Raw genomic sequence first — 27,497 nt, 5'->3', positions numbered from 1 at the left:
TAAGTCTCTAATTTAAAGAAAGATGTAGTTACCATTCTTTTCGCTTCGAATAGCAAGCAAAATCTTTTAATACTTTATAATATATTCACAAAATTCAAAATTTGTCCAAGGCAGGCAGTCATGTTCTTTCAGATTCTTCCAGCACAGGGCTCCATCTTCTCTGTATTTGGTTTATTCCTTATATACAATTGTAAAGCCACAAGTGGTCCCTAACATTCAGCATTCACGAGCACGTGTATTAATAATTCAGCAAAGCGAGATTAATCCGCAAGCAGCATTTCATCACGCAGAATATTCTAAGAGCAAGAAAAGCTTGTGTTTAATTTCAAAATGAACAATTACAAGGGAGAAGTCTCTTTTTTAAAACATAATACACTACTATTTTATTGAGAGATTTGCCAGCACATCAGGAGTGCTGAGCCACCTTCTTCCCAGCAATGTTGCTATGAGTTGTCTCACTCCTGTCTGGGGAGCTGGGCAGTTCTCATGGGCTGAACTTCAGTCAGAGATGTAAGCACGTCTGTGTAAACATTAGAAAGGTTTTATAGGAGTACAAAGCAGATGCTGGACATCAAAATCTTCTGGAGGATCTTGGGTTAGGTGAGAGCTCCAAGTCATGTAAACACAGCATTCCCGTCGCCAGAATAATGGCATTTCTACCTCCCACCACGAGATTGGCAATATCTACAAGACGGGAAATATTTTCGCTATTATTTAAACGTGTCATGTTTATCTCTACAGCTTTGAAGTGGTGGCAAAAAAGAAGCAACAAAAAAGCAAAAAAGCACCCTCCCTGGTTTTTAAGAATAGGTTATATTTTTGCCCCTGTGAAAAACATCTTTACATAGCCACAACATCAACGCTCGCAAAGGCAACGCAGCTGAAATTTTTAAAGGGAAATACAAAACTTTATTTTCGCATTCCGAACAGAAAAGGGCAGCCACAATTTAGCGCTCCATACGGCAGCAGCGCAGCCAGCAAGGAAGAAGAGCAGAGGCCAGCAGCGATGTTACGCAACTCGCTCGCGTACAAACGCTTTAATTTACGATACATTAAGGAACAGACCGCAGACGGACACTCGCCCAGACCGGCGGGCTCACCCCGCCCGATCCCCCGCTCTCCTCCCGGCCCCGAGATGGCGCCGGCGCCCCCACAGCGCCGCGGGCAGCCCGCCCCCCGACCCGCCCCCTCCAACATGGCGGACGCACCTCCCGTCCCTCGGCCGTGCCCCCGCCCCGCCTGCGCCGCCTCGCCGCCGCCGCGCCGCCCCGCCCCCTCCCCGCCCTCCCTGCTCCTCCATTGGCCGGTGCAGCCGCCCCTCCTGCCGCCGCAACCAATGGGAGGAGAGGGAAAGGCGGTGCGCGCGCGCGGCCCCGCCTCATGTGGGGCCGCCCACAGCCAGGCTCTCGCCCTGCCCGGCGGGGTTGCGCCCCCTGGCGGTCGGCAGCGCGAGTGCGGCGTTGGAGGAGGAGGAGGAGGAGGAGGAGGGGGAGGAGGGAAGAAGCAGCAGCAGCAGCAGCAGAAGAAGCCGGCGGGGCTTGGACGAGGCCCCGAGGGGTGCGGGAGTGACCTGGGGCCCGACCCCTGGCCGCAGGCACGCCCCATGCCAGCGTCCCAGCCCGACGGGCAGCCCGGCCCCTGCCCGCCGGCCCTCGGCGCGGGCCCTGCCGCCGTGGCGGAGCGCAGCGAGACCCCGACCTGAGCCGGGCTCGGCGCCGCCACAGCGCGGGTGACAGCGCTCCGAGCAGCATCCCCGGAGCATGGAAGAGAAAAGAAGTAAGCCTTTTAAAAAATTATATATACATATACATATATACATATACATACATACATACATACATATACATACATACATATATATATATATATATATATATATATATATATATATATATATATATATATATATATATGCGTGTTTTGGGCAGCCATTATTCTTGTAAGAAACATTTTTAGGGGTCGACTGTCTTAACCTCTTTCCCCGTTCAACTAAATGGTTTGGGCTTGATTTCTTTGTTCAGTTGCAGCATAGAAAAGATGAAGTAGCTTAGGTAAATAAGGCATGTTTTGCGCTGTCTGTGTCAGCACGGGCTGCCCACGGAGGTGGTGGAGTCACCGTCTCTGCAGGTGTTTAAGGGAAGACTGGATGTGGCGCTCAGTGCCGTGGTCCAGTTGGCATCCTGCAGCTCGGTCACAGGTTGGACTGCATGATCTCAGAGGTCTTTTCCAACCTATTTGATTCCGTGATTCATGGAGATGGAAATTTGGAATCTTCAATGTGGTTGAAGAGTGCTGTCTTACTTCTTAGTATTCTTGCAGTGAAGGGTTATCTTGCGTTTGTCAGGAAACAGATTCAGTAATTTATTTACCTAAAAACAGCTTTCCTTTTTTTCCCCTAAATAAATTTATTTAGATGTAGTACTGCTGTACTGAACACGTAAATTTAGGAAAAAAAAACCTAACAACTGTGAGTTAATGGGCAGGGAGGTTGTGTAGGCTCATCTGAATGTGCTGGAAAGTTTGGGTCATCTTGTGACAGCTTCATGCTTGAGGGACAGTAAGAAATGACCTAAGTAAAAAAAATTCCCTCACATTGCTTGTTTGAGTGTTCCTCAGCTAGACCTTGACAAGGCATGGGATGACCTTTTAAAAAGGGAGTGACTATTTCAACACAACATATTCTCACACAGTGCTCCTCCACTGATGCCCACTGTAGTATTTACTAGTATAAATTTTTAAAAGCTTAGTAACTACAACTATTTTTAATTTCTTACCCCATCTCTTACTCACTTGTCCATTCTGCACCTCTTGCAGTGCTGTGTGACTTCTTTGAAGAGGAGAACCTTACCAGTTCCAGGGAGGAGAGCACTGAAGGTAGTATAATTGGGATTTGTGGAGGGAAAGAGGAAAGGAGTGTATATTTGGCGCTGCTTCTGATATGAAAATTACTACTGGAAGGCAACAGTTTTGCCTTCTATGGTGTAAGAGGTTTGTTAGCAGCGCGACAGGAAACATGCATCCAGGTTGTTTATCTGGTGGCTGGAGTAAGTAGCCCTGACCTTGGCTGCTTGTTGCTTGCTCTAGCATCATTCCCCTGCACAATGCTGGGAAAAAAAGAGATATGTGGTCACAAGGATTCTATAAAGAGAAAACAAAATCCCTGCAGCCAGATGCCAGTGATCCATCAGCTGGAGAGATGGTTCTGAATGCTGACAAGGTAGATGTGTCTGGTGTCTGCTCATACCCTGGCTGTGGTTGGTGATAGCAGCATTAGCACTGGAGAGATTAGTGGTGTGGACATCTGTCTTTTTTTAAATGCAAATTATACTATGAACAAAAATGCAATCTTTGCTTCTCTGTGCAAAACAAAGCTTTTGCTGCCAGACTTTTGGGGCACTCCAGCATCAGAACTGGGGAGGCATTTCCATAGTGAGTGTTTTATTTCCCTATGGCCTACACATCATTTTAGCTGAGGACCCAGAAACAAGAAACTGTTCTGTCACCCATCCTCTGAATTAATCCATCCACCAGTGCTATCCAGATTTAGTCAATGTATGGAAATAGCTGAAAACAGGTAATGAATAAGGACAGCAGTTTTAATCTGCAATGGAGAAATGTATTACTAAAAGTTCTAAATGCATCTTTTTAATTGAATGTATTTTTAAAAATGTATTTTAAACACAAATACTAAATATACTTTTTGTTATTTGAAATTTGTGATACTGTCACGCACAGCAAAAAGATGGGAATGGCACAGGGCAGGTGGTGTCCCTTGGACCAGTAGTGTAGGTTTCCAAAAATTGTTGTGACTTTTTCTGTAATTGGACTTTAAGCTTTCCACATGTTTAAAAAATTTTCTGTTAATATAAGAGATCATTACATTTGTTGAGAGTTAGTGCCAAATCAAGCTATTTCACAAGAGAAAAGTACTTTTATCATGCCTGTTGTTATCAAGTATTATGCCTTTAGCTGCTGGTGACACGAGCAGCAGGGGTTGTTGTGACAAAAGATTGTTACTTCTTTCATTGCTCTCATGGTGCTTTTGAGAGTAACCACACTGCCGTGGCATCACTGGGCTTCTGGGCGGCAGAAGTCATTCTCTACTAAGTCAAAAAATAAAAGAATATTTTTTTATGAGGCTGACAAGAATGCAGTATTTCTTGACTGCTGGGAAGGTGTCATCCCAGCGCATTTGCCAACAAAGATTTGCTGTCTGAAAGTGGAATGTGAAACCTAGTGTGGTGACAGTGGACTCCACCTCTAGAAATGGATTAGGAAAACAGATATGCTTATGCTTTTGTGCTTGGTCACTGAAGAAGAGCAGCATTAACTGAGAAGGAGCTGGTTCTTGCTTCTGCCCTCATCTTTGACACACTGAAGCATATTTCCTTTTCACAGTCCTTGACAAGGATGCACAGCTAAAATTTTAGCAAGGGCCTTCATGAATGGGCTTAGCACCTCAAAGGTACACACCTTTGAAAAAGAAGAGGTTCTAAACCAGTAGCTTAAAAAACATTTCTTTAAACAAAATGTTTTTTTATAAATATTTCTAGTAGAGGAAGGAGGCATGATATATGGGGTGTGGTAGTTATTTCAACTGATACCCCTTGTTGAACAAAATTCATCAAACTGCTTTTATCTGAAAATATTTTGAAAGTTTTTTCTCCAACAAAACATACCAAAACTAATAATGGGACAGGATAGTCTGCCTATGCAGCTAAGAGAGGTTACAGCAATAAAAAAAATCCCAGTGTCTTTTGTCAAGTAAAATATTCAGTACATTCAAAATATTCTCCTGTGTCACTTTTGTGAGTTTCAGTGATTAATTTTTAGTGGGACTCATTTGCTGGTCTTTGAAGAAAGGCTTCCACAGCTCCCTTTGTGACCTGCTTAAAAAGTTGCTTGAAGGAGCATTGTACACCATTGGAAGCCACTCCAGTTCATCACTTGACTTCTGTTTTACTTTATTGATTAGGTTTAGGAATAAATTTCTGGAGGTTTAATGAATCCTGCTGTACTGATTGTTTTTTCAGAAGTGCCTCCAAATTCAATGAGTGGGAGCCTTTGAATAGTCCACGAGGAGTTAGGCATGTGTTTAGACTGCTCAGGAGCTTTAAATGGTAATTTGCATTTCAGGTGATGTGAAGACATTTTGGACACAATTGGGAGGTAGAAGAGTGGATGTCATATTTGAGCAGCTGCAAAATGTGCTGTCCTTGCTGAAGGAAAAGATCAAGAATGGAACTGCAACAAACCAAGGTTGGAAATGTTAAACTGGACTGCAGAGTAGCTGTGGCCTGCATTGTGTAGGTCTGTGTGATATCTGCCATAATCCAGATATCTCTGAATTTTAATAACTGGGCTGTTGGTGGTTTTAAGGACTTTAAAAATGTCTTTTCTTTTTTGAAAAAGAAAAGCGATTTCAGGTACAATTGGCTATTTTCTTGTTTTGCCTGTATATGTTTTCAACAATGAATGGCTCTTAAGCACATGGAACTGAAATATTCATTTTTGAGAAGTAATGAAATATCTGCAGTGCCTTGTGTTTCCTTTATCATCAGAAGTTTTAGGCTTTCAAGCTGTTATCAGTGAATTGAGTGGTTTTGGGGTAGGATAATAATCACCTCAGTATTGTTTTTTGCCAGAGACACCATTATAACATGAAACAATAGTAGAAAAATGTGACACTAATGCATTTCAGGTTGTTCCTGATTTTCAAGGAAATAAGCTTCCTCTACATCAAAATACACTAAAACCATAATTCTGATGAGCTTGGAGCAGTACACAGATTTCTTTTTACTGATTTATTTAACTGAGTAAAATTGCTTCTTTTTGTTCAGTCACCCATATAAACGTAATCTATGGATCTTATTGAGGTTTTTTTTGTGCAAGAAAATGTACAGTGTTGTAAGGTGCTTTTAAACTAATATAGCCACACTCTCTGCATTTTATATATAAAACTTCCTCTAAAGTGGAAGTGCAATTTTTTGTGTTCTTGAGCTCCCACATCTTGACTGTTACAACAAAATACCCCAGCAGTGCAGAGATAAAAGTTGAACTTGAATCCCAGATGATGGAATGAATCTGTGATAAAGTTCAGTTTGAATTTTTCAGTGCTTTGTTCTGTGAAGGTTTCAAGCTAAAATACTAAGGTGGATTTTGCTGAGAGTTGTCTGCCAGCTTGTAACATTTATTGCATAGGGTAAGAGGTTGAGGCAGAGCAGGTCTCTTACATTCTTTTATCTGAAGGCCATTTCCACCAATTTAGAAGTAGCATTAATTTGGTTTGCCAAGTTGCAGCCCTTCCTAGCCTGAAGATGATCAGTCTGATGACCAAGGTAGAAGCTTACACTAAATTGTCTTTATATATATTGCTGCCACTGTAGGCCACCAGTTTGTGTGTTTGGAAACATTCCACCAGCTTTCCAAAAGCTGGTGGGTATTGAGTGCCAATTCACAAAAACTACTGTGAGCTGTAACAATTTTGTAATTCCTAGATGTGTCAGCTCAGATCTGTGGAGTGGCACATTTCTGGTAGTATCAGTCTTGTGATGCTCTAGGTGAGCAAGTGAGGAGAAACAAGTGTCTGTGGAGGATTTAACACCTTGTTTTACCTATTATCATCACTTAAATCCAACTTAGTGTCTGTTTTGGTTTGGTTTTTTTTGCACAGAATGCTGGCAGGCTTGGGCACTGGTGAATGAAGCTAATCTAGGTGATCTCTTAACCTTGGCAAATGGTATGTGCATTTCCATTGTGTTTGTTTGGTATGTGGATTTAATTTGTCTTGTTTTACTCACTAAAAGCTCAATTCCCTTCTTTGAAATCAACAAAATAGATCTGAGAAGGCCATTAGCACTACAATGAGGAAAACCTAATTAATCATTTCCTCAACTACTGAACTGTGAACTCTCACCTGGATTTGTATTTTTGTGGTTTGTGTGTATACGTGCAATACTTGTACCACAGGAAGAGAATTTGAACTAGTAAGCCCTTATGAACCTGAGCTGTCTGTGAGCAGTTATCCTGTGCATGGCTCCACTGGCTGTAATACCTTGGCATCCTTTTTTCTCTAACAATGAAGGGAGATCTGTAAATGTGTTTCATGTGTGTGTTCTTTGTGATCACTTTGAAAACCACATGAAAGATTTTTCAGTAGGACACTTGCTAACAAACTTTTTGATACCTATAGTTCATAGCAATGCCTTGTTTGTAATGTGTTTTGTTAATTATCTGTTTAGTAACTGAAGTAAATTCAATCATAAATTGAAATTTGGTTTGATGAAGAGTTTGCTCACATACAGTTTTTTTCAGTAAGCGATGAGTTGAATGGAGATGATGCACAGGAAACAAAACCCAAACTGCAGCCTCTTCTTCCAGATGACAATGCTGCAGACACTGTAGAAGCTTCTGACAGGTCAGTGCCTTCTTTCAGTTCCTTATTTGACATACTCTCTACTGCAGTTGAGAGAGTTTGAAAATTTGTATTTCTGAAGTCAGTGTTTTTAAACCAAATTTGAATCCTTCGAGTTTTCAAAGTAAAAATGTTTTTAGCTTGACCTATGTGGAAAACCTGAGGTTTGGGATAGACTTGTCTAATTTCCCACATGAGAACGTTGCAGAATAGGGCGTGGTTGTGAATAAAGGTTCATGAGTGTTATCAGGGTTAGGACTTAACCATCAGTTTTCAGGCTTTCCGTAGTGTGCAGATTGTCAGGTGTGTATCTTAGTCTCTCTGTGTTTAGTATTTAGCCTCAGGTACTGATTTGAAAGATGGGGGTAAATACATAGTTCCTTTTTTTTTTTTTTTTTTTTTTTCCTTGCTGTGTTTTAGCATGTAAGTTCTGGGAAGAAGCTTTTTCTTTTAATGCAACTGAATATGTCTTTATATGTTGTCAGGACAATTACACCATGTGAAAGATTGGGCCTTCTAGCAATGGGGCTAAAAATACTGAACTGCTAAAAATCTGAACACAGCACTGGTTGTCTAAGATACTGCTCTTCTTTCTTTTTTTTTTTTTCCTCTTTTACTTCAAATAGCGAAAAAGAGGACATGGAAAGAACCTCCTCAGGGAGTAAAGAAGCATCTAGCGAAATTCAAGGTTTACCTTTAAATGTGCAGTATCAGAACCACAAGTGCTCTAGTGCATGTCTTGCCAACAGAGCAGTGGGTTCCTACAAGGGTGAAAATCCTCTGAAGATCCCAATCCTGTTTGACTTCCAAAGACGCCATGCAAAAGCAGACTGCCTTTCGAAGCCACTGGATGTGAATTACAAAGCTCCTTGTGGTCGGAGTCTGAGAAGCTTTCGAGATGTGCGAAACTACTTGTTTGAAACAGAGTGCAATTTCTTATTTGTTGATCACTTTTCCTTCAACACGTATGTGCTGTTGGGCAGGAACACCATGAATCCCGAGCCTCTCGTGTATGAGTTCGATATTAGCGACGGAGCCGAGTCTGTGCCCATCTCCTTCTGTAACAATCTTGACCACGCAAGATTGCCTTATTTCAAGTATCGGAAGTCGTCGTGGCCCCGTGGATATTATCTCAACAATCTCTCCAGCCTGTTTGTTGATTCCTGTGACTGCACAGATGGCTGCATTGATAGGTAGGTAGAAAGATCTTATCTCAGACAATTGACACACCATGCCTCAACAGCAGGGTGGTGGGGTGTGAAGGTGCAGTACCAAACAGGACCAGTGCTGCTGGAGTATCTTGTGCCATGCTTTGTGTTGACTGACAGCATTGTGTCTTTCTCTTCTCCTGAGTTTGGGTGCTCCAACTGGTCCACCCTCTGTTGTAGGGAAGGAAGTGATCGACAGGCAGATTATTGTGTTCCTTTTCCTTTCTTCTAAACTGGCAGTGCTTCTTCTCCAGGTGGAGCTGACAAGCAGATATCTTGGCTTTGGAAAAAGAGATGGGAAGGGAGTCTTGTGCCAGCACAGGCAGGCTTGTTTTCATGGCAGGCAGGGAAGGATCCTGCCTGACAATTTCTGCTGCAGTTCCTACTGTTAAATGGCATCTTGTAGATGGGGTAGGACAGCCTTGAGGGATCAGATCATTTGGAACTTAGAGGGTTACTGAGGGCAGATGGAGAAACATCCCCGTTCCCAACCTCTACATGTCGTCCTTCCCCTTGTCTAAACAGAAACTACAAAACTCAGTGGTTACAGAGTACATCTGTGGTCTGAGCAGTTCCAATGCTCTTGCTCATTGTCATCTTTTTCTAAATCCCAGTAACTGAGCTACAGACACTGTGGAAACCTGCCACAGTTACCATATGCAAGTTTGGTGGTATTTTTGTCTACTTTCTTGAAGGATGTTTGTCTGATCTCTCTCTGTAGGCGTTATTTGGTGTTGCATCCATTTTGTATTATTGACAGCTAGGGCGTTTGCACATGCTGCTGTGCAACATAGTTGCTCATGACCCAACAAAAGCTTGAAGTCACAGCCTGCTATAATGAAACTTAATTTAGTAATTTAGTTTCAGCTGAGTGGTGAGAAACAGCAAGCACACAGCATGCCACTTCTTTGCACTGAAGTCCCACAAGAATTGAGTTGCTTTTGGTGTGCAGTTTCAGAGTTTAGGATTTGCACAATCACTGTGACTCTTTGAAGTTGTCATGACATACAATGGTGAAGACAAATACTGTTGCTTGAATTTTCCACACTGTAAAATTCTTCACTTCTCGGGGGCTAAAGAGGGAGGAAGATAACGGAGTAGTGGCAAACAGGCTGGGATGCTGTGCCAGAAGAGGTGATTTTTATTCATTCAATCCATTTGACAGTGTCCTGCCTATAACAAGTTTCTGTTGTACTTCAGCTGTTTGCTTGTGCCATTTAAGGAGCTTGGCAGAAGAATGGGGTTGGGATGGAGAGAACATGGTTATTGTAAAGCACAACCAGCCAAGAGCCTAAAGAAAAAGGTGCCTGAAACAGCCTTGTGGAGTAAATGAAGCAGGGAGGGGGAATACAGGTGTATATATGGAAGTGTGTGTGTATGTGTGTGTAGTCAAGTGCATCTCAAATTACCTGAATTTATGATTGATTTATACTGCTTCAAATCCATTCTGAGATGTTTTATTTTTAGGTCAAAATGTGCGTGCCTACAGCTAACGGCAAGAGGCTGTAGTAAAATTTCTCTGTCTCCAAGTGGTAAAAAAACTCGTGGGTACCGTTACAAGAGACTGGAGGGACCTGTTCCTAGCGGGTAAGAAAAACTACAAGAGTAAAATAACAGCATATAAATAAAACAGCAGTTAATAGTTCAGTCTGAGTGCCACAGGATTAAAATAACTGGAGTTTTTGGATTACTGAAACCTTCAATTTTTGCCACAATTTTAGTGACAGATCAGGATGATAAAAAATAATTAATGCAACTTGAATAAAAGGAGGAAAAAAAAACTTTTGTATTGCAGATCCTACAGTTTTCACAGCTTAGGTCAAGGTCCAGGAGAAGTGTGAAGAGTGACCAGAATCCTAAAGATGCACCAGCCAGCCGCTTTTGCCAGACTTGGTTATGGGTGACTCTTCCAAGAATGTCCAAAAGCCATCCAATGCTTCAAGTGTTTGCCCTTTCTCTTATTCAGCTCCTGTGGATTAATAGGTGGCCTGGAGAAGATGCCAGTTACTTCAGGTGTCTAGGAGAGGAATTATGCAAGGTAGCTTTCTGCAATAGCCAAAGGCTTGAATCTACAGGCTTGAGGAGCCCCTTTAAGTCCTCTGTGTGATGTTAGGTTTTGGCTGACATGCAGAGTTAAAGTTGTCAGAGAACCCAGAAACAGATTAAAAAAAAAAACAAACCCACAATTATGAATCGTTTTGGAAATGCTTCATTAGCATGGACAGCTACAGTGAAGTCCAGGCATATGTTGTCTTGCTAAAATCAGTTCCAGTATAGAATTAGGTGCTTCTGAGGGATTTCTGTTTCTGTGTGTTTTACTCCTATAAAACAAAAATATGGCATTTGTTTTTCTTATGCCAAAATGTATGTTATCTTATGTATACTTATGCCAAAATCTGGCAGACAGACTCTTAAAATTAATGAACCAGCAGTCAAGAAAGTCACAAGCTTCAGAGCATTGCTGTACAACCTGTTTTACCCAGAGTCTTTATATTTCAGTCCACTGCCTTGTTGATGCTTAAAAGGGGAATTAATAGCAGGAACTTCATTATGCTAATGCATCCATTTATACTGTGCTTTGTTTTTCTTCTCTTGGCAGGATTTATGAGTGCAGTGTGTTGTGCAGGTGTGACAAGCTGATGTGTCAGAACAGAGTTGTGCAGCATGGCATTCAAGTCAGGCTGCAAGTGTTCAACACGGAGAAGAAGGGCTGGGGTGTCCGCTGCCTGGATGACATCGACAAGGGGACATTTGTTTGTACTTACTCAGGTAGCAGGAGGGGACCTGTGAAGACATGTAGCATAATTCTTCCTCTCCCATGGTGTGTGTCCTGGATTTTTTTTTGAGAACAGGAAATACAGGGTTGGAAGAGAAGTGTGTCAATGTAATCTTAACTTGCAATATGATCAATATGAAGAAGAACTTTGAAAAGCTGCTGTGAGATGGTGACAGACAAACAAATGGAGCAAAAGCTATTTCAGACTGCTGAGTTTTTCCCTCACAAATCTGTGCATCCTATGCCAGGGCTAATTTTCCTTCAGTAAAAATCATAAAATCATAGAATGGTTTGGGTTGGAAGGGACCTTAAAAAAACATCTAGTTGCATTCCCGCCATGGGTAGGGGCACTTTTCATTAGACCAGGTGGCTCAGGGCCCCACCCAAAGTGATCTTGAACACTTCCAGAGATGGGGCTCTCACAGCTTCTCTGGGCAACTTGTGCCAGTGCCTTCACAGTGAAGAAGTTCCTACTAATATTTAATCTAGATGTGCTCTCCATTAGTTTAAAGCCATTGTCCTTTGTCTTATGCCCTTCTCTAATTCAGTTTGTACTTCAGCCTATACTGACATCATAGAATTACAGACAGCATTCATATTTTGCTTTCCCAAGTAATGCTCTTGTATTTGTTAATGTAGGTTTGACCTGTGATAGTGAGTGTGACTCAGCAAACAAGCATTTAAAAAAATAACCAAGAAAACAATTATTTTTCTTTCAGGCAGATTAATGAGCAGAGCTGAAGTTTTGGGAGATGCTGAGCAAGAGCTGAAGGAGAAAAGTGCAGTGAATGATAGAGGCCATGACTTTTCTTCCAAAAAAAGAAAACTTGACCTTGATCGTTCAGACTCAGTGATTGAACTAGTGCAGACTGACAAAAATGACATTCTTGAGAATCAGGAATCTTTGTCTCAGACTGTGGATAATGCAAATAAATCAACTCTGTAAGTTTATCAAAGTAAGCTTAAGCATAACTAATATTCTGCTAATCTAGAAATTCTGTTGTATAACTTAGACTATGTCCCCATATAAGGGTGGTGATTTTTTTCTTTCTGAACTTCTTTTTAAATTCCCAATTATTTCTTCTAGTGGGACAGAGTTTTCCCTCTATATTAATTTTACTTATCTGTACCACTTGGCATTTTCTAGAAATTCAGTTAATCTCTTGGGTGTACTTGATCTGTTCAGAGCATTAATGGGAATGCTATTTTGAAAGAATTAATAAAATATACTTGAAATAAATTGTTTAAAGGTACTTGATGACACTGAAGGGTTTGATAATACATCAGCCACCAGCTGTTCTGCCCTTTGCTCCCAGTCTCTAAACCTTTTGTTATTTGTAACATAACCTTTCCTGCCAGAAACCTTAACCTCTCCTATTAAGAGTCTGACAACACCTCACTTTTGCAGTGAATATGTTTTCCTAGTTGAAAGCTGTACTGTCAAAACTGTTGAAAGTAGTAAAAGGAAAAGGCAAAACTCTGTAGGTGCTCTATTTTGAGATAATCTGATATAATAATAGTAAAGCAACAGACAATTTGGTTCCAGTATGACAGCTGGAAAAGGATGTAAAAGCAGCTGCAGATCTCTCAAAAAAAGTTTGAGCAACTGCTTTCTTACAAATGCAATCGAGAACCTAGCCTAGGTTCTCAATTATTAAAAACAAAATACTCACAGAACACGGGGTGAGGCCAGACTGCAGGCTCTGCTGTAGTTCCTTCTAGAGAAGAGACTGTTAGAGAAATGTTTGTTGTGAGAGTTATTTATGGGTCTGTTTGTCTTTTATCATTTCCTTTTGACCTTTCTGTGCAGGGTTCATCAAAAGAACTCAAGTAATGCAACTGTGAGAAGGCCTGGAACCAGAACACTTGTTTTTCACAATCACCAGCTAAAAATGGTAATAAGTGGCTTTAACAGATTCATTTTTCAACGTGTTGAATATGTATGTTAACTTTGACATTTTCATCTTGTATGTTTAGATAGTTCTAATGACCTTTCTTCATGAGATTGTGTCACACTGTGAGCTAAGCTGTCATGCTGGAAGCTGCACTCCATCCTCTCTCCATTATCAGTCCTCCAGTACGTTCCCCCAGAGCAGCATTATCTACTCTCATGGCCTTCCCTTCTCCCCCCTTCACTTGCACTCCTCAAGAGCCTGAAGTAATTATTCTCCCCCTGCACCCCTTGTGTACAGGGTTAGGGGGTCAGAGTGATAATATTTTTATGATGTCTCCCCAAAGAATGGCACAGCAGGGAGAGAAGGGAATTCCAGGATGTCTATGCAGTTTTCTCATACAGTGACAGAGTTGGGAGAACTGACCTGAATCTGACTCCTGACCTTTCATGAGTGTGAAGCGTTGCCTGCAAACATGTGCAAAGGAGGAACTGGTGTAAACTCATGCTGTAGGTTTTACTGGATTCATTGCCCTTTAGAAATACACATGGAATTTTCATGCAAACATTTTGCAGTGCTGTCCATTCTAGAGGTCCCGTAACTAATTAACTTTTTGTGATGGGAGAGGAGAAATTCTTCCACATCTGGTCATTTCACTAAAACTGTGTGAAAAGCGTGCTTGGGATTTGGCTCCGCAACTTAAAATTTTGGTGAAATTGTTGGGACTTAAGCACTTACTTACATGTTTTACTGTCTGGGGTACTCTTTTCCTGGTTATTATGAAGGAGAATTTGAAATTAAGATAAATGTTGCATTGCAGTAAATGTATTAACTTTTTGAATTCAACCACAGCTATGCATTACTGTAGCTTTGAAGCTTCAGCCTTGGAGTTCTAAAAGCCACTTCCTGTGCCCTCTTGGCCCAGAGTTGCATGCAGCACTTCACAGCCTTTTCATTTGATACACAGGTGCACAGTGCCAGCTCGGATGAAGATGACAGTTCTCAGATTCGTCACTCAAGCAAAACAAAACTAACCAGTGGAACAAAGAAGGGAAAAGAAAGTAGGTTTGCAGAGCTCTATATACTGCATGCTTTGTACAGTTGTGTCCCATCAGGGGATAGACTTTAATGTAGACAGTGTGGGTAGGCCAGTTCTTAGAGTAGAACAGTGCTGTCCATAGATGTTGAGACACGTTGAACTGTCCAGGCAGCAGCTTCTCAAATACTTTGAAGTTGTGGGAAAGTCAGCCTTGCAGATCTTGCTGTGTAAGATCACCCAGTACCTGTTCCAGCCAACAAAAATTGATCAGGATATAATACTGGGGTGGGGGACATCAAGCTGGAGAGGCAGTGTGAAACTGAAACTGATGCTATTTGCACATGCATCTTGCTTCTGTCTCAATTACAGTTTGCGATTCTCTTGGGAATTAAGGTGGAGAATGATAAAAAATGCTATGTGGGAAAAGTCAGTCTGGAATGGGATTTGAGAAGAGTGAGACACTAGGTCACTCAGAGGCACCTTGAGCAAGTGCTTTAGGCATCACAGCAGGAAACAGTCATTTGTGGGAGGATTGATGAGAGACATGGAAAAATTGTGTTATAGACTTGTAGACAGCAAGGAAGCTGCTTAGATTTTGGAGGATGTGGGAAAAGTGGGTGGCTGAGAGTTTGGGGCCAAACAAGGGAAAGGCTTTGGCCTTAAGCTGGTGTTGAGAAATAACATACATGTCCATTGACAGAATCCACCCAGGAACAGAAGGAAGAACATCTGATGGAAATTGGACAGACTGACTCTGCTGGTGTAGAGAGCGCAGGATGCAAAATAAAGAATCTGTCACTGCAGGGTGTTGATTGTGGCAAGTCCAGTGTGCTGGGCGACACATGTGTTGTGAGGCCATCCAGCAATGCACCCCTAAAAGCTGACTGCAAAGAAAATAGCAGGCAGCCAAAACAAAATGCACTTTCTGAGGAGTCTGAGGGTGATGGGATGCTTCCCAAGAACAGTAATGAAGAAAATATTTATGTACTGGATGCCACAAAAGAAGGAAATGTGGGTCGTTTTCTAAATGTAAGTACTAAATTGCATGGGTTCTCTTCGTTGCCTCTGCAAATACATCATTTACTTATTTAAGCTTAAACTAGGAAGTTTTTTTGCACATAAACAGTACAGGTGGTGGGCACATGACAAGAGAGGCACATGTGGTGCTCCCTGCCATCACAGGTGACAGGACAGTAGGTTGGGTCACACCAGCTGTTCAATTGCCAAGTACCTCCAGCTAAGACAAATAGTTCATAGACACATCTGCAGGTATGCTGCAAATAATTTATGTCTCTTCATTGGCGTGAATATGTCTTAGAGCAAAACCCTTGCATATGTTTTAACTGTTCTTCCTTGCAGAGGTATTATGGTGTTAATATTAGTAGTGCATCTTGCAGAAACCTTTCTTCTGTTCTCATGAGCCTACACATGTTCCTACATGCACCTGAGTGACCTTTCACATCCTGTACTTGGCCAACACACAGTCATGTAATCCACTGCTTGCTCCCTAGCACTGCTGCCCTGGCAATGGCTTTGTGTGATAAACTTTTCATGTGGGCTCAAGAAGGGAAGGAAGAAACTGCCTTTACTGGTGACAGATATTTCACACAAAATAGTCTTTTTCAGCCAACAATGTGGTGTTGAACTGTTTCTAATTCGGATTTTCTGTTTTACAGCATAGCTGCTGCCCAAATCTCTTTGCACAAAGTGTGTTTGTAGAAACTCACAACAGAAGTTTTCCATGGGTGGCATTCTTCACAAACAGGTGAATTTCTGGAAGTTTAATGTTGTTCATTCAAGACACTAAGAGGAAAAAAATGCTGCTTACTTATTAGAGCATAATTACACTGGGGATGGGGCAGATGCTTAGATCATAAAAACACAAAAATACCTTCTTATAGATGACTTCTTATTGTGCACTAAAGGCAGAAGAAATACAGTGATTGGTTATCACTAATGAGTTTTGCTTCAGTTTTTCACTGAAATGTAAAGTAGGGAAAGTTAATTTTGATGTGTCCACTTCAGTGATAATCTTCTTCAGTGGAGAAATAGGTTTTGCTCAGCATGGTCATTCAGAAGGCCAAGATCTACTCATCCCACTATTGTGTCTCAAGGAATGGCCACCAGATCTGCATCTTATAGGGCAGGATTGAACCCCACAGGATATTAAGGTTGAGACACTTTGTGGGCCAAACAAGCTGGCTTCAGTCCTTTTCCTCAGAGCTGTCAAGACAAGCAGGACTTCGTGTAGCCCAGCATGTCCTGGGGTTGTGACAATAGGATACACAGAGGTGAAAATTTGTTCTGAAAGTAAGAGATGCAGATATTTCCTTAGTGCCTAACAGAAAGAGAGGTACAGAGAGCTGGTGCCAGCGAGACCCAGTATGGCAGCAGCACAGCCCAGGAGAGGAAAGATGAATTGTATGAATGAAGTTGGCTGACATGCATGTCAGCAGTAGAACTAGGTGAGACCAGAACAGAGAGGGGAGACTTTGTGCTGACAAACCAGTTCCATGGAACACTGATCTTCTGTGGAGCCTGCAACCCTGATCCATACTGACACAGATGCTGTGGATTGCACAGGGAGGTCTCCAAGAATTGTGAGGACAATGTTTTTGAAATACATCCGAAAAAGGATTTTGTTTTAGCTAGAGTCTTTCTTGCTCAGGTACTCAGCAAAGAAGTGTAGTGAGGACTGAGGCCACTGGAGAGGTATAATAGTGACCAGCAAAGACACTTAGGGAAGAAGATTGTTGAAGGAGAGTTCCCCTCACTGACTCTTCCATTTTCTGGGCATTACCCTTTTACAACTTTTCTAAATTAAGGACTTCACCTGGATCATTGAGCTTGATTGTATGCCTTCCATGAACTTGCCCAGTCACCTTTTTATTTTTTTTTACGTCTGGCCTCTAGACCATCACAAGTCAGCAAGTCCCAGGCTGCAATTATGTGCTGTATGAAAAGTCCTCATTGTTTTTTGTCAGTCAGCTGCCTGGGAATTCACTGGATGTCCTCTATACCATATCTCACTCTATACCAGTGAGAAACATCAGAGAATTACTCCTTCATCACAATATTAATATTTTATTACATTTTCCATCAATTGTCACTCAGCATCATAGTCTCAGATATTTAGTTTGGCATTCATTTTGGGCAATGAATTTCCTACCTTAGACATTTCTTCTATTTTACTACCAGAGCAGCTGGTTCAAGGGGAAGCATGTGTTTAATTCTGAATTTTGGGCTTTGTGCACATAGTGCAATTGCATTAAAAGGTAGCCTGTCAGACCAAAGATGACAGTCTTCAACAATATAGCTAAAGATCTGTTCAAACTTCAGTGATACACTGTACATAGGGAAAATAACAAAACTGAAAATTGTATTATTCATTTAGATGTATCATTTACGTGGTTTTCCTTTTTTTTTGTTTGTTTTTTTTTAAAAAAGGGGGTTGGGTTTTTCTTTTGGTGTTTTTTGTTTGGTTGTTGTTTTGGTTTTGGTTTTTTGTTTGGTTGGCTTTGGTTTTGAAGTGGTTTTTTTTGTTTGATTTTTGTTTCCCAGAATTTCCCTCTGAGTTAGAGCACACTGTTTAGACTCCAACCCTATTTGCAATTTCCATAGCACTTTCCATAGCCAAAGGAGCATGAGTGTGCCAGCAACTCGTGTATGCCTTGTTTTCCTTCCCAACAAGCTGCCTGTGTGATGCTCCCTGCCCCCTACAATTTCTGGGTTTGCATGTGTGTTGTTGGTGAGAAGTTGTTAGGACAGTACTGTTTCTCTTAGTTCAAGCAAATTAACTGTTTATTCCTTAGGCATGTGAAAGCTGGAACTGAACTCACCTGGGATTATGGTTATGAAGCTGGAAGCATGCCAGAGACAGAGATTTCCTGCCACTGTGGAGTTCAGAAGTGCAGGAAAAAAACCTTATAGGCAAAAGCTTTCCTACTGTCAACACATCTTGTACCTGGGAATTTATATGCTGGAAGGGATGACTACTCAGCAAACAGCCCTCAAGTCCATGGTGCTAATTGCATTCAACTAAAATGCCTTTTACCTGATGATTTTTTAAATTTACATTTAAATGTCACTTTTGTAGTTCACAGAAATAGAACTGTTTGTCCTAAGAACACGCATCAAGCCTTTCCTAGGCAATTTCTGTTCTCCTGGTCTTCCTTCCCCCTGCTTCTAATCCATGAACAAAGTTCATAGTGCACTGGAAGAATTCCTGCTCCATGCCATCTGCAACAGAGACATGACTGATGACAGCAACAGTTCCTTGGTGCTTTCTGTGCTACTCCACAGTGCTGAGTCAGCAAAACTCAGGTTTCTGAAACTCATTATGAATGCAAGACTGACTGTCCGGGCACTAGAAATTGTTGAAATACACCTAAGCCTGTTGCATCCAGTGGGACAGATTGTCCTGAGCAGAGACAGAATTAAACAGAACAGTTCTGCAGAGCTGTGTTTGTGCTACAAATGAGCTGGACGAGTCCTGCTGCAGCAGGAGAGAAATGACTGGGTTTTGTTGGATTGCATGCCTCTCCACATTTGTGGAGACACAGAAATCCTTGGGAAATCCAGTGTACCTCATCTCAGTGCTATATTATGTATGGGAGAGGTGGGCCACAGAATTGCTTACCACATGGCTTGTTGGTAAGAGAGAAGCAAGCTACATTAGGAGACACGGAGTGCTGGTGCAGGAGGTGGCTCTGAAATGGAGCAAGGGATGGCTGTGCAGGTGCGTGGCTTCTGAATGTGCTGGAGCCTTGGGCAAGCAAGGAGGTGGTGCAGGTGAGCAATTTAGACGCTTGGAGAACCACTGCCAAAGGTTTCAAAAAAACTGGTTTTATTAAAAATGTTGTAAAAGTAAGACTTCAGAAGTTTGATAGCAAAGTTTACTCTGTTACTGCAGAGGATAATGATTTAAAGTTGCCAATACAAAATCCAGGGACACTTTAGTACAAGAGTGTGTGTGACATCGGTCACTTACCACAAACCTGCAGTTGATCAGGTGTGTCTCAGCCTCGAGGAGTAACACTGAGAGCATCCTAGCTCACAGGGAAATCACTGCCATACAGCCAGCTGATCAGCATGAGAGCTAAGAAAAGGGTTCACTCAGGCTGTCATTTATGGAATAAAGTGGTTGGCTTGAAGTCAAATTATCTTTGTTGGAAAAGGTAAACATGAGAGTCTTGTACCTGCACCTTTCTTTGTTCCTTGATAAATGAGTCTTGGAAGAACCACCCCACTATTCATGTTTTAATTGCATGGTTGGTATCCCAGATTCCAAGTTCATATGCCTCAGTGCTCACCGTGTCACTCTGCTCCTGTGGGGGTTTTCAGACAAATGGTTGGAACAAATGAAGGTCATGGCCTGGTTATGTGCAAGCCTATACTGCAAAATGAAAGATCAGCAGGAGCCAGTTCTCAGCCCTGAGGCCAAGAGGCAGTGCATGTCTAATGCACACATGGCTTAAGGTTCTGTTTTAATTGGGTTGTATCTGTGCTGTGAAACTGTGGACAAATGTGGTATCTGGGGCCCTAAATGGGGTTTTTTGTTTGTTTGTTTTGTATGCTTCAAGGTTAAAAGTCATGGGGTTGTATTGCAATGTATGATGCTCTTGGATTTTTCAAGTTTCATCATGCATAAGGAGTTTCAGCCTGTTAAAAGTGGACCTTTCACACAGATAACAGACCTGTGAACCATTCTGCTTGCAGTGAAACCTCAGATCTTCTCTCTCTCAGCTCTGTTTGAGAGTTTGACACATCCAGTAAGCAAACCTCTCCTCAGCTTTGGTCCCTGTCATCACACTCTGGGTTTGTGTGGGCTTTCACCACCCATCTTCAGGGATAAACGCAGAAGAGCAGGGTTACCCCAGTGTTGGTGCAGTACCTCTTCAGAAGATCAGAGCCACCCACTGCTAGCCTGATCAGCCCTTCTGTCACTGCAGCCCCTGTGTGAGCTGTAGGCAGCTCAAAAATTGCTTTTTGCTTCATTGAAGATCTGTCTCTACTCAGAGGGATATGCCTTGGGGGATCATCTTTCAGTATTAACCAGAGACATGCCAACGTGTATGACAAAACCCACAGGTAACCCAGGAGTGGTATTAGCCTTTTAAACAAACGAAAATGCAGAAAACGTTTGTGTCTATGCTTGACTTGAATGTGGAAAGGAAGATGGGAATGTTGTTAAAGCATCAGGAGGAGAGGAAAAGAAGGTACATTTTACTGCTGTTGATGATATATTCCAGAGCAGTGGTAGGAATTAATGATACTGAGCTAGTGAGGAAGAGCCCTGTTTCTTAATGCAGGAAAACCTGATGTTTCAAAAGAGGCAACACTTACTTGCTCCATGTGGTCTGAAACTATGGGAGAGCCTGCTGTGAGTGTAGATGTCACAGAAGGCCTGTGTATGAGACAGGGCTTTTTGGCCAGCTGGGTTTATCAGGTCTGTCTCCGGGCTGGTGCTTCTTCATTGTCCTCCTCCAGACCAGAGATCATAACTATCCATGAGCAATATCACCTTAAAAGGTGTGATTTCTGCCTGCTACTGTGGTTTTACTAGAACATGTTCTGCTGAGGGTGTCCTGCAAGTATCCTCTGCAAGTAATGACCACAGGAATGGTCACCTGAGCTCCCTCTCTGCTCTGCTGACCATTCCTCTGCTTGTCACAGCTCACAGATGAGGATATTTCTAAGCACAGCCCCTCGTGTCACCCATGCTTTAGCAGAGCAGTGTGTAGAAGCACCAAGCCCAAGCACTGATGGAAAAACAGGTGAAGATATTCCAAGTGAAGTACTCAAAGCACCTGTGGAATGACACATTTGGGACTTCTTATCAGCCTGTCGGAGGCATCATAAATGAAGAGTGCCTGATAGGAATTAGTTGCATTGAGGTGTGAATCACAGCTCTTACAGTGAGCAAGACAGTCCCTATGGAGGTCCTTAAGGAGTAGGGATATGAGGATGTATAAGGGCTCCGTGGTAATAAGTATTAGTACCCAAGATAAACATACAAATGCAAAGACAGCTGAAGATCACTTACAGCATAAGTATAAATAAAACTGGACTAGAGCTTATTACCTTTTTTTCTGATTTTTTTTTTTTGCCTAAAAAAGCACTGAGCAATAATTTCCAGCTCTTTCACAGAGCTATATGGCTTGATAGTGCAACAGCTTGGAGGAAGAGCTCACAAGGGTTTAGGACTTTCTTTGGAAATTCTCCAAAGAGAATTTTTCCTGTGTTAAGAATAGACTTCTGTTACGAAGGTTTTACTAGTTTAAGAGTTATGCACCTGTGGGTGCTTGAATCATGTTGACTCATTTGAGTATAATCTTGGTAATAGATCTGGGAAATGGAATTGTGTAGCAGTATTTGGCTAATAGATATAATCTAATTGCAAGCCTGGACACAGGGGTTGATCTTAGCTACGATATGCTGCATCTGGGCAGGTGCAAAGGAATTTGGGAAACAACCGGAATGATGCCAGCGGTGCTGAAAAGCCAAAGCTGATCTAGCTGGTAAAGGGAACAGATCTTAAAAGCTCCCTGTTGTGTTTGGTGTGGCCTCCTGATGAGCCAGAATATGCCTATTAATGTGGCTGATGAGCTTGCTGGAGGAGGTTCAACAAGACCAAGTGCCAGCTCCTGCACTTGGGTCACAAGAACCCCAGACAGCCCTACAGGCTGGGGGAAGGGTGTCTGGAAGGATCCTTTTCCTGCAGAAAAGGACCTGGAGGTGTTGGTCAACAGCAGCTGAACATGAGTGTGTCCAGGTGGCCACGAAGGCAAATGGCATGTGTTAGAAACAAAGCCCACCCCTCCAAATTTTAAGAGTTTAATAAGGGATAATAGGGGACAGATCAACAAAGCAAAAGTAGCAGCGCTGTGTGTGTGGCAACAGCCAAAAGAACACCCAGTTTTTTAGCAAGCAAGTTTTTTATACTGCTGCAGCTGCATTACTTCACCAACTGATTTTGCACATTTCTCAGGGCCTGTTTACAGCTCTGCCTCAGGTTGTCACAGCATTGTGTAAGTCCACAGCTACAGTCTCCAAGGGTCCATCAGGGAGGCAGTCCAGGGTGGCCTTCTGATGCCACTCTAGACTTAGAGAACTTACGGAGAATACCATGAAAGTATTCTCCTTTTATGGTATTTTGTTCGCTGCCTTTGCTATCTTGGTGTTAAATATCCATGTAGTTGTTGGCTTTCACTAATTATGTATTGGCTTTTGCAAATTATTAAAGTGGATGCTGTGTTGTGCATTACAGTGTTAACTTTTGCAGAAGTAGCTGTAGTTGCGAAATAATAACTAATTTTTCATTTTTGTAACTAACTGACAATAATGAGAATAACTCAGATGTATTTGTGAAATAGCTAATGTTGATTTAAAGTACTTGTGGAAATAGCTAAAACCGTCTGCATGGTCAGAGAACATTTAAGGAATGGATGGGATGAGGATCCCTGCTACTGACCCTTCAATTATCAATAACTGACCTGCTGAAACCACGGAACAGGGGCCGTTGTGAGGAAGTGACACACGACCCTCAAAACCACATCCACAATTACTGCATGTACTCTAAAAAGGTGGGTCAGGGGTCGAACCAAGCTAAAGAATTTCCAAACCATGTAAACAAGTTCAAAGAAATGTTTGAACATGTGTAATCTTTATGAGTATGTATTTGACCAATGCAATAGAAAAGCATATAAGAAGAGTTACTGTGGTTAGCTGATGTGCCTCTGGCCATAGCCAAGTGCCCAGTGCTGTTGCTGATTTGTCCCTTTTATCCCTTATTATCTTTTAAAAATTTTGAAAAGTGGGGTTCATTTCTCACACCTGTATCAGCAATAGTGTGGCCAGCAGGACCAGGGCAGTGATTGTACCCCTGTACTTGATCCTGGTGAGGCCACGTCTCAAATCCTGTGTTCAGTTTTGAGCCCCTAAAATCAGTGTTATGAATGAGGTCCTATATGTCTAATTTAATAAAGCACAAAAGTAGAATTTAGCAGCAATTTTATATCAAATGAATACAATCAGGGAAGCGTGTACAAAGTAAATTTGGCAGTGATTATTTAAGTCTGATTAAGGTTCTGATAAGGCATAAGCAAAACAGACCAGGGTACAAACCCAACCGGGGCACGGGGGCGGGGAGGGAAGGTTTCTCACCCTGCCTCCCTTACCAAAAAACAAAGGAATCCAAACACAACCCATACTGTGTGCTAATCTGTATTCATCAATATTTTCCCATAAATCTCCTTCTATTTTTGATTCTTGTGATCTACGTCACTATATAGCACAGTGCATGCTCTGCTTGTTTCTAAGGGGGCTTCTTGGCACTTTGGTGGTCGCTTCTGATGAAGGCTTCTCATCATCATCACTGTCCTCTGAACAACCCGCAGGTTGCACATGCACCTCAAGTCTTGTGTTATAGAAGCCAGCATTATATTCCAAAAATAAGCCTTATTATTTCATAGATACCTGGAATCATCCCAATTTTGTCCATTTCAAGGCTGATCCCTTAATTATCCTGAGGCTGGGATCCGTTTTGGGATCAATACTCCATTCTGTATCCTATTTTCTCATGAACATCTGAAAATGTCTGTTTTGTGACACTAATTACATATCCTTTTCCTATATTGCTTTTTAACAAATATTTTCTAAAATATCGATAGAGTTACAATTGTTAGCACGAATCATATTCATTTATCACATCAGGAAGGATGTGGAGGGGCTGGAGCGTGTCCAGCAGCAGAGCTGGGGAAAGGTCAGGAGCACACGTCCTGTGCGAAGCTGCTCAGGAAGCTGGGAGTGTTTAATCTGGAAAAAAGGAGGCTTCAGGGTGACCCTTCCTGTGAAAAATGCCAATCACTTGTTTTAAAAATTTTAATAGTAATAAAATGGTTATAAAAATAGTAATAAAATTAGAGTAATAAAAACGTGGACAATCGGGATTAGGACAATACAAGACAATAAAAACAAAGAGTTACAGACGGTCCGGGTGCCTTTTCTGGGCAAAATAAGCCTGATAAAGGACATACGTTAACAGAGAATTAACCCTTAAAAGCAATAGCCTGTCACATATTCATACACCTCGTACATGATGCATAAATTCCATTCGAGCAAAGGATTGTCTGGCCAGTGTCAAATTCTTCCTCTTAACCCTGAGGCGTCTTCAGGGCTGAGCGAGGCAGGAAGTTCATTTCTTCTGATAAGAGAGCAATAAATCCTTTTTCTCTGAAAAATTTAGGTGTGCTGTGGCTGCTGTCTCGGTGCGAGTATCTCATTCCTCTCCTTAAAAAAATATCCCACATACATAGTTTCTCTTTTAACTACAAAAGCTACATTTTAACTACAAAACTATTTATTAAAATGTTAATACAGCACTACTGATCAATGCAACATAACACATAAAGTAAATATCTGCGTAGAGCCAGATAATACACACTTTTCACACTGCCCCTCTTCAGAGCTGCCTGAAACGAAGGCGTAGCCAGCGCGGGGTCGGCATCTTCCCCCTGGCAACAAGTGACAGGCGGCTGCACCCGGGGAGGCTGGACAGTGGTTCTGTGAAGAGTGAGCACGGGGCTAGGGAGGCATGCAGGATATCGCCTTTCCCACGGCGACAGCCCTCGGGGAATGGCAGCCCGGCGGCGGTGCCCGGCCCGGCTATGGACGCGCTACCGGCTCCGTGTCCCCGGCACGCCCGCGGCTGCTGCGCCCGCGCCTCCCTTAGCACGTGACCGGCGCCTCAGCGCCGCGCCTTCCCGCCGGCCACGCGAGCGCCGCAGCCAATCAGCGCCGCGCGGGCGTGCGGGGCGGAGCGTCGGCGGGAGCCACCGCGCGTGCTCCTTGCCCCGGCCGGGCGCGCTCACTTCCGCGCGGGAGAGTTGAGGGCGGGGGAGGGGGCAGCGGCGGCTGGCGCGGGGAGGAGCGACGGCTGGCGCGAGCCGGGCCGCGAGCGGGCGGTAAGTGCCACCGGGGGCGCGCGGGGCGGGGGGAGCGCGGAGCCTCCTCGGCGCCGGCGCCGCACCCCCGCTCTCCCCGCGGTGCCAGCGAGTGGGCCCTGCCGGGGCTCGGGCTGGGCGGGGGCGCCGTGAGGCGGCAGCGGGACCCCCGTGAGGGCGGCCCCGGGGGCCCGAGGGGTGTTAGGGAGAAGTTGTTTGCTGGTGAGAGTGGTGAAGCACCGGCACGGGTTCCTCAGACAAGCTGCGGGTGTGTGGATTCTGAGGCAAGGCCGGGCTGGATGGGGTCTGAGCAGCCCAGTCCAGCGAAAGGTGCCCTGCCCTGGGCGGGGGGTTGGAACGAGATGCTCTCAAGTGAGAGGTGATCAGAAAGACAGCTTTGTTTGTTCGTTCTTCTTCCTTGCGGAATCTGGATGTGTCTGTTCTGTACTGACGTGGGGGGGATGGGGAGGTGAGTGTCGGTCGTGTTTAGCTATGAAATCTTCAGCCGTGCTTCTTCCCCCACAAAGCACAAGTGAGGGACACAGTGAGTGTGGGGTAACGGGTGTGTGATTCCTTTCTTTCTTCCTACTTCCATAGATCCAATCCTGCACTGCGCTGGAAGGAAGAGGAGAGCAGAGCAGGAGCTGGGGCAGTGGGTTTCAATAGTGCGCTGGAATTCAGGGGACTTGGGTTCTTTTCCTTACTAAGAGATTCTGTGCCTTAGCCTCCTCCTGGATATTTACATACAAGAATGCTTTCAGAACTGGGTCTGGAGAGCAAATACTTAGACAAACTGGTAATGTTTCAGCAGGATTGCTGAAATTGAAAGTTGTACAAGCTCTGCACTCTTGCCAGCACTGTTCTTCTTCTTCTCCCTTTTTACTTTCTGTTTCCTTTCCCGTTTTCTTCGCCTGAGTCACTGTTGCGAAAAAATAAAGAACCGGAACCGGCAGCCCTCCTTCTAGAAAATGGCACAGGAACAGGGGGAGCGTCCAGGTGTGACTGTTCTCTCAGCTGCTGCTCTGCCTTCTGTTTTGCAGCGTCATTTGTCCTGTCATGAGCAGAGGGTAGCAGAAGCCCCCCAAATCTTACAGCTGAATTTGGCCCCCTGGGTTCCCTGTGGTGGTGACAGTGGAAGCAAAGGGTTGCAGAAGGACTTTGGGACAGCAAGGGATTGACCATAAAACAGCAGGTGAAAATACAGCATTGATAAGTGGAAGATGATGGATGTGGCAGAGAAACAACCGTGACGCTGATGCCCTCCCTGCTTAATCTGATGCCACTCAAGAAGGAGATCTGGGGGACTGGAATACTGTTCTGGGGTTGACAGGATGGTGTTGGGTCATTGTTTGGACTTGATGATCTCGGAGGTTTTTCCCAACCTAACTTAACCCAACCAACAGACAAGTACATGACTCTCACTGAAAGGTGTCCCTTCTGGGAGAGCCAAGAGGCCAAACCTGTGGATCTGTCCCTATGATTTCTGTCTTGAATTCTCCCCCTCCAGTCAGGTACAAATCAGGGCACTTTTGTACCTTCCATTGTTTGTGGTCACATTGCACAGAAAACCCCGGAGGTGCAGTTGGTGCAAAACATTTCCTGCTTAAGCAAGGGAAAGAACAAGGCCAAGTGGCTCCCACACTGCCTCACATTCCTCTATTGCCTCTATTCCTCACATTCCAGACCCGTGGCAGGACAAACCACCAGCCCTCCACCCAGTTTTGTCTGCTCTGATCACCATGGGCCCCCTTGCTTGTTGAGCTTTGTGGTTTTTTCAGTGCTTTCTGCTTCCAGCAGTAGTTCTCTGTAAGTGTCAGCTCTGCGCTCAGAAGCGGGCTAAAATGTGGTTGAAATAGTGAGAATTATTAAGGAAAGAAGGAAAATACAGAGTGGTGTTGTGGCTTGGTAGTGTAAATGGTAGCTCATCCTTGGGAGCTGGTGTGCTCCTCTTTGAGTGTAGCCAGAAGAGTACAGAAGTGACAGAGGTGGAAAAAACTGCAGACCAGCTCCTGTACAAAGAAGAGCTAAATCGTTTCAGATTCCTTGACTTTAAAAAGATCCATCAGGAGAAATAGTAACAGAGCAACTCTGTCATGAGTGCTGCCGAAAGAGTAGAGCAAGGAGCAAGGATTTCTTGCCTTTTCAGACAGGTCCAAGTATTTCAACTGGAATCCCTGAGTGGCAGGCTTAAGCCCTGCAAAAGCAAGGCGTGGTTCAGATGAAAT

General features: G+C 43.3%; 2 protein-coding genes across 7 annotated transcripts in view; one reads left to right on the top strand and one right to left on the bottom strand.

The window, feature by feature from the left end:
• The window catches only part of CAB39L (calcium binding protein 39 like), a 61,320-nt gene extending 60,084 nt beyond the window's left edge, over nucleotides 1–1,236 (bottom strand). For 3 of the 6 annotated variants that reach the window (XM_038135116.1, XM_038135126.1, XM_038135146.1), the window contains exon 1: nucleotides 33–1,117. The gene's annotated coding sequence lies outside the window, so the exon portion shown is untranslated. Of the gene's footprint in view, nucleotides 1–32; nucleotides 1,122–1,208 lie in introns of those variants that run through there. The other 3 variants (XM_038135137.1, XM_038135165.1, XM_038135155.1) reach the window with 3 other exon arrangements.
• Nucleotides 1,237–1,480: 244 nt separating this feature from the next.
• Nucleotides 1,481–27,497, top strand: part of LOC119703553 (histone-lysine N-methyltransferase SETDB2-like) — a 44,901-nt gene continuing 18,884 nt past the window's right edge. Inside the window, exons 1-15 of the mRNA XM_038143592.1 lie at nucleotides 1,481–1,776; nucleotides 2,815–2,874; nucleotides 5,137–5,259; nucleotides 6,674–6,739; nucleotides 7,315–7,417; nucleotides 8,041–8,607; nucleotides 10,090–10,209; nucleotides 11,222–11,391; nucleotides 12,118–12,340; nucleotides 13,209–13,293; nucleotides 14,258–14,351; nucleotides 15,030–15,358; nucleotides 16,006–16,094; nucleotides 18,142–18,229; nucleotides 24,796–25,064. Of these exons, the coding sequence (XP_037999520.1) occupies nucleotides 1,761–1,776; nucleotides 2,815–2,874; nucleotides 5,137–5,259; nucleotides 6,674–6,739; nucleotides 7,315–7,417; nucleotides 8,041–8,607; nucleotides 10,090–10,209; nucleotides 11,222–11,391; nucleotides 12,118–12,340; nucleotides 13,209–13,293; nucleotides 14,258–14,351; nucleotides 15,030–15,358; nucleotides 16,006–16,094; nucleotides 18,142–18,229; nucleotides 24,796–25,064 (2,402 nt within the window). The 5' untranslated portion in view covers nucleotides 1,481–1,760. The remainder of the gene's footprint in view (nucleotides 1,777–2,814; nucleotides 2,875–5,136; nucleotides 5,260–6,673; nucleotides 6,740–7,314; nucleotides 7,418–8,040; nucleotides 8,608–10,089; nucleotides 10,210–11,221; nucleotides 11,392–12,117; nucleotides 12,341–13,208; nucleotides 13,294–14,257; nucleotides 14,352–15,029; nucleotides 15,359–16,005; nucleotides 16,095–18,141; nucleotides 18,230–24,795; nucleotides 25,065–27,497) is intronic.

Source organism: Motacilla alba, chromosome 1 (assembly GCF_015832195.1).
Source record: "Motacilla alba alba isolate MOTALB_02 chromosome 1, Motacilla_alba_V1.0_pri, whole genome shotgun sequence".
Classification (NCBI taxonomy): Eukaryota; Metazoa; Chordata; class Aves; order Passeriformes; family Motacillidae; genus Motacilla; species Motacilla alba.
Note: the sequence above shows the minus strand (reverse complement) of the source record. Positions and strands in the feature narration are given on the sequence as shown.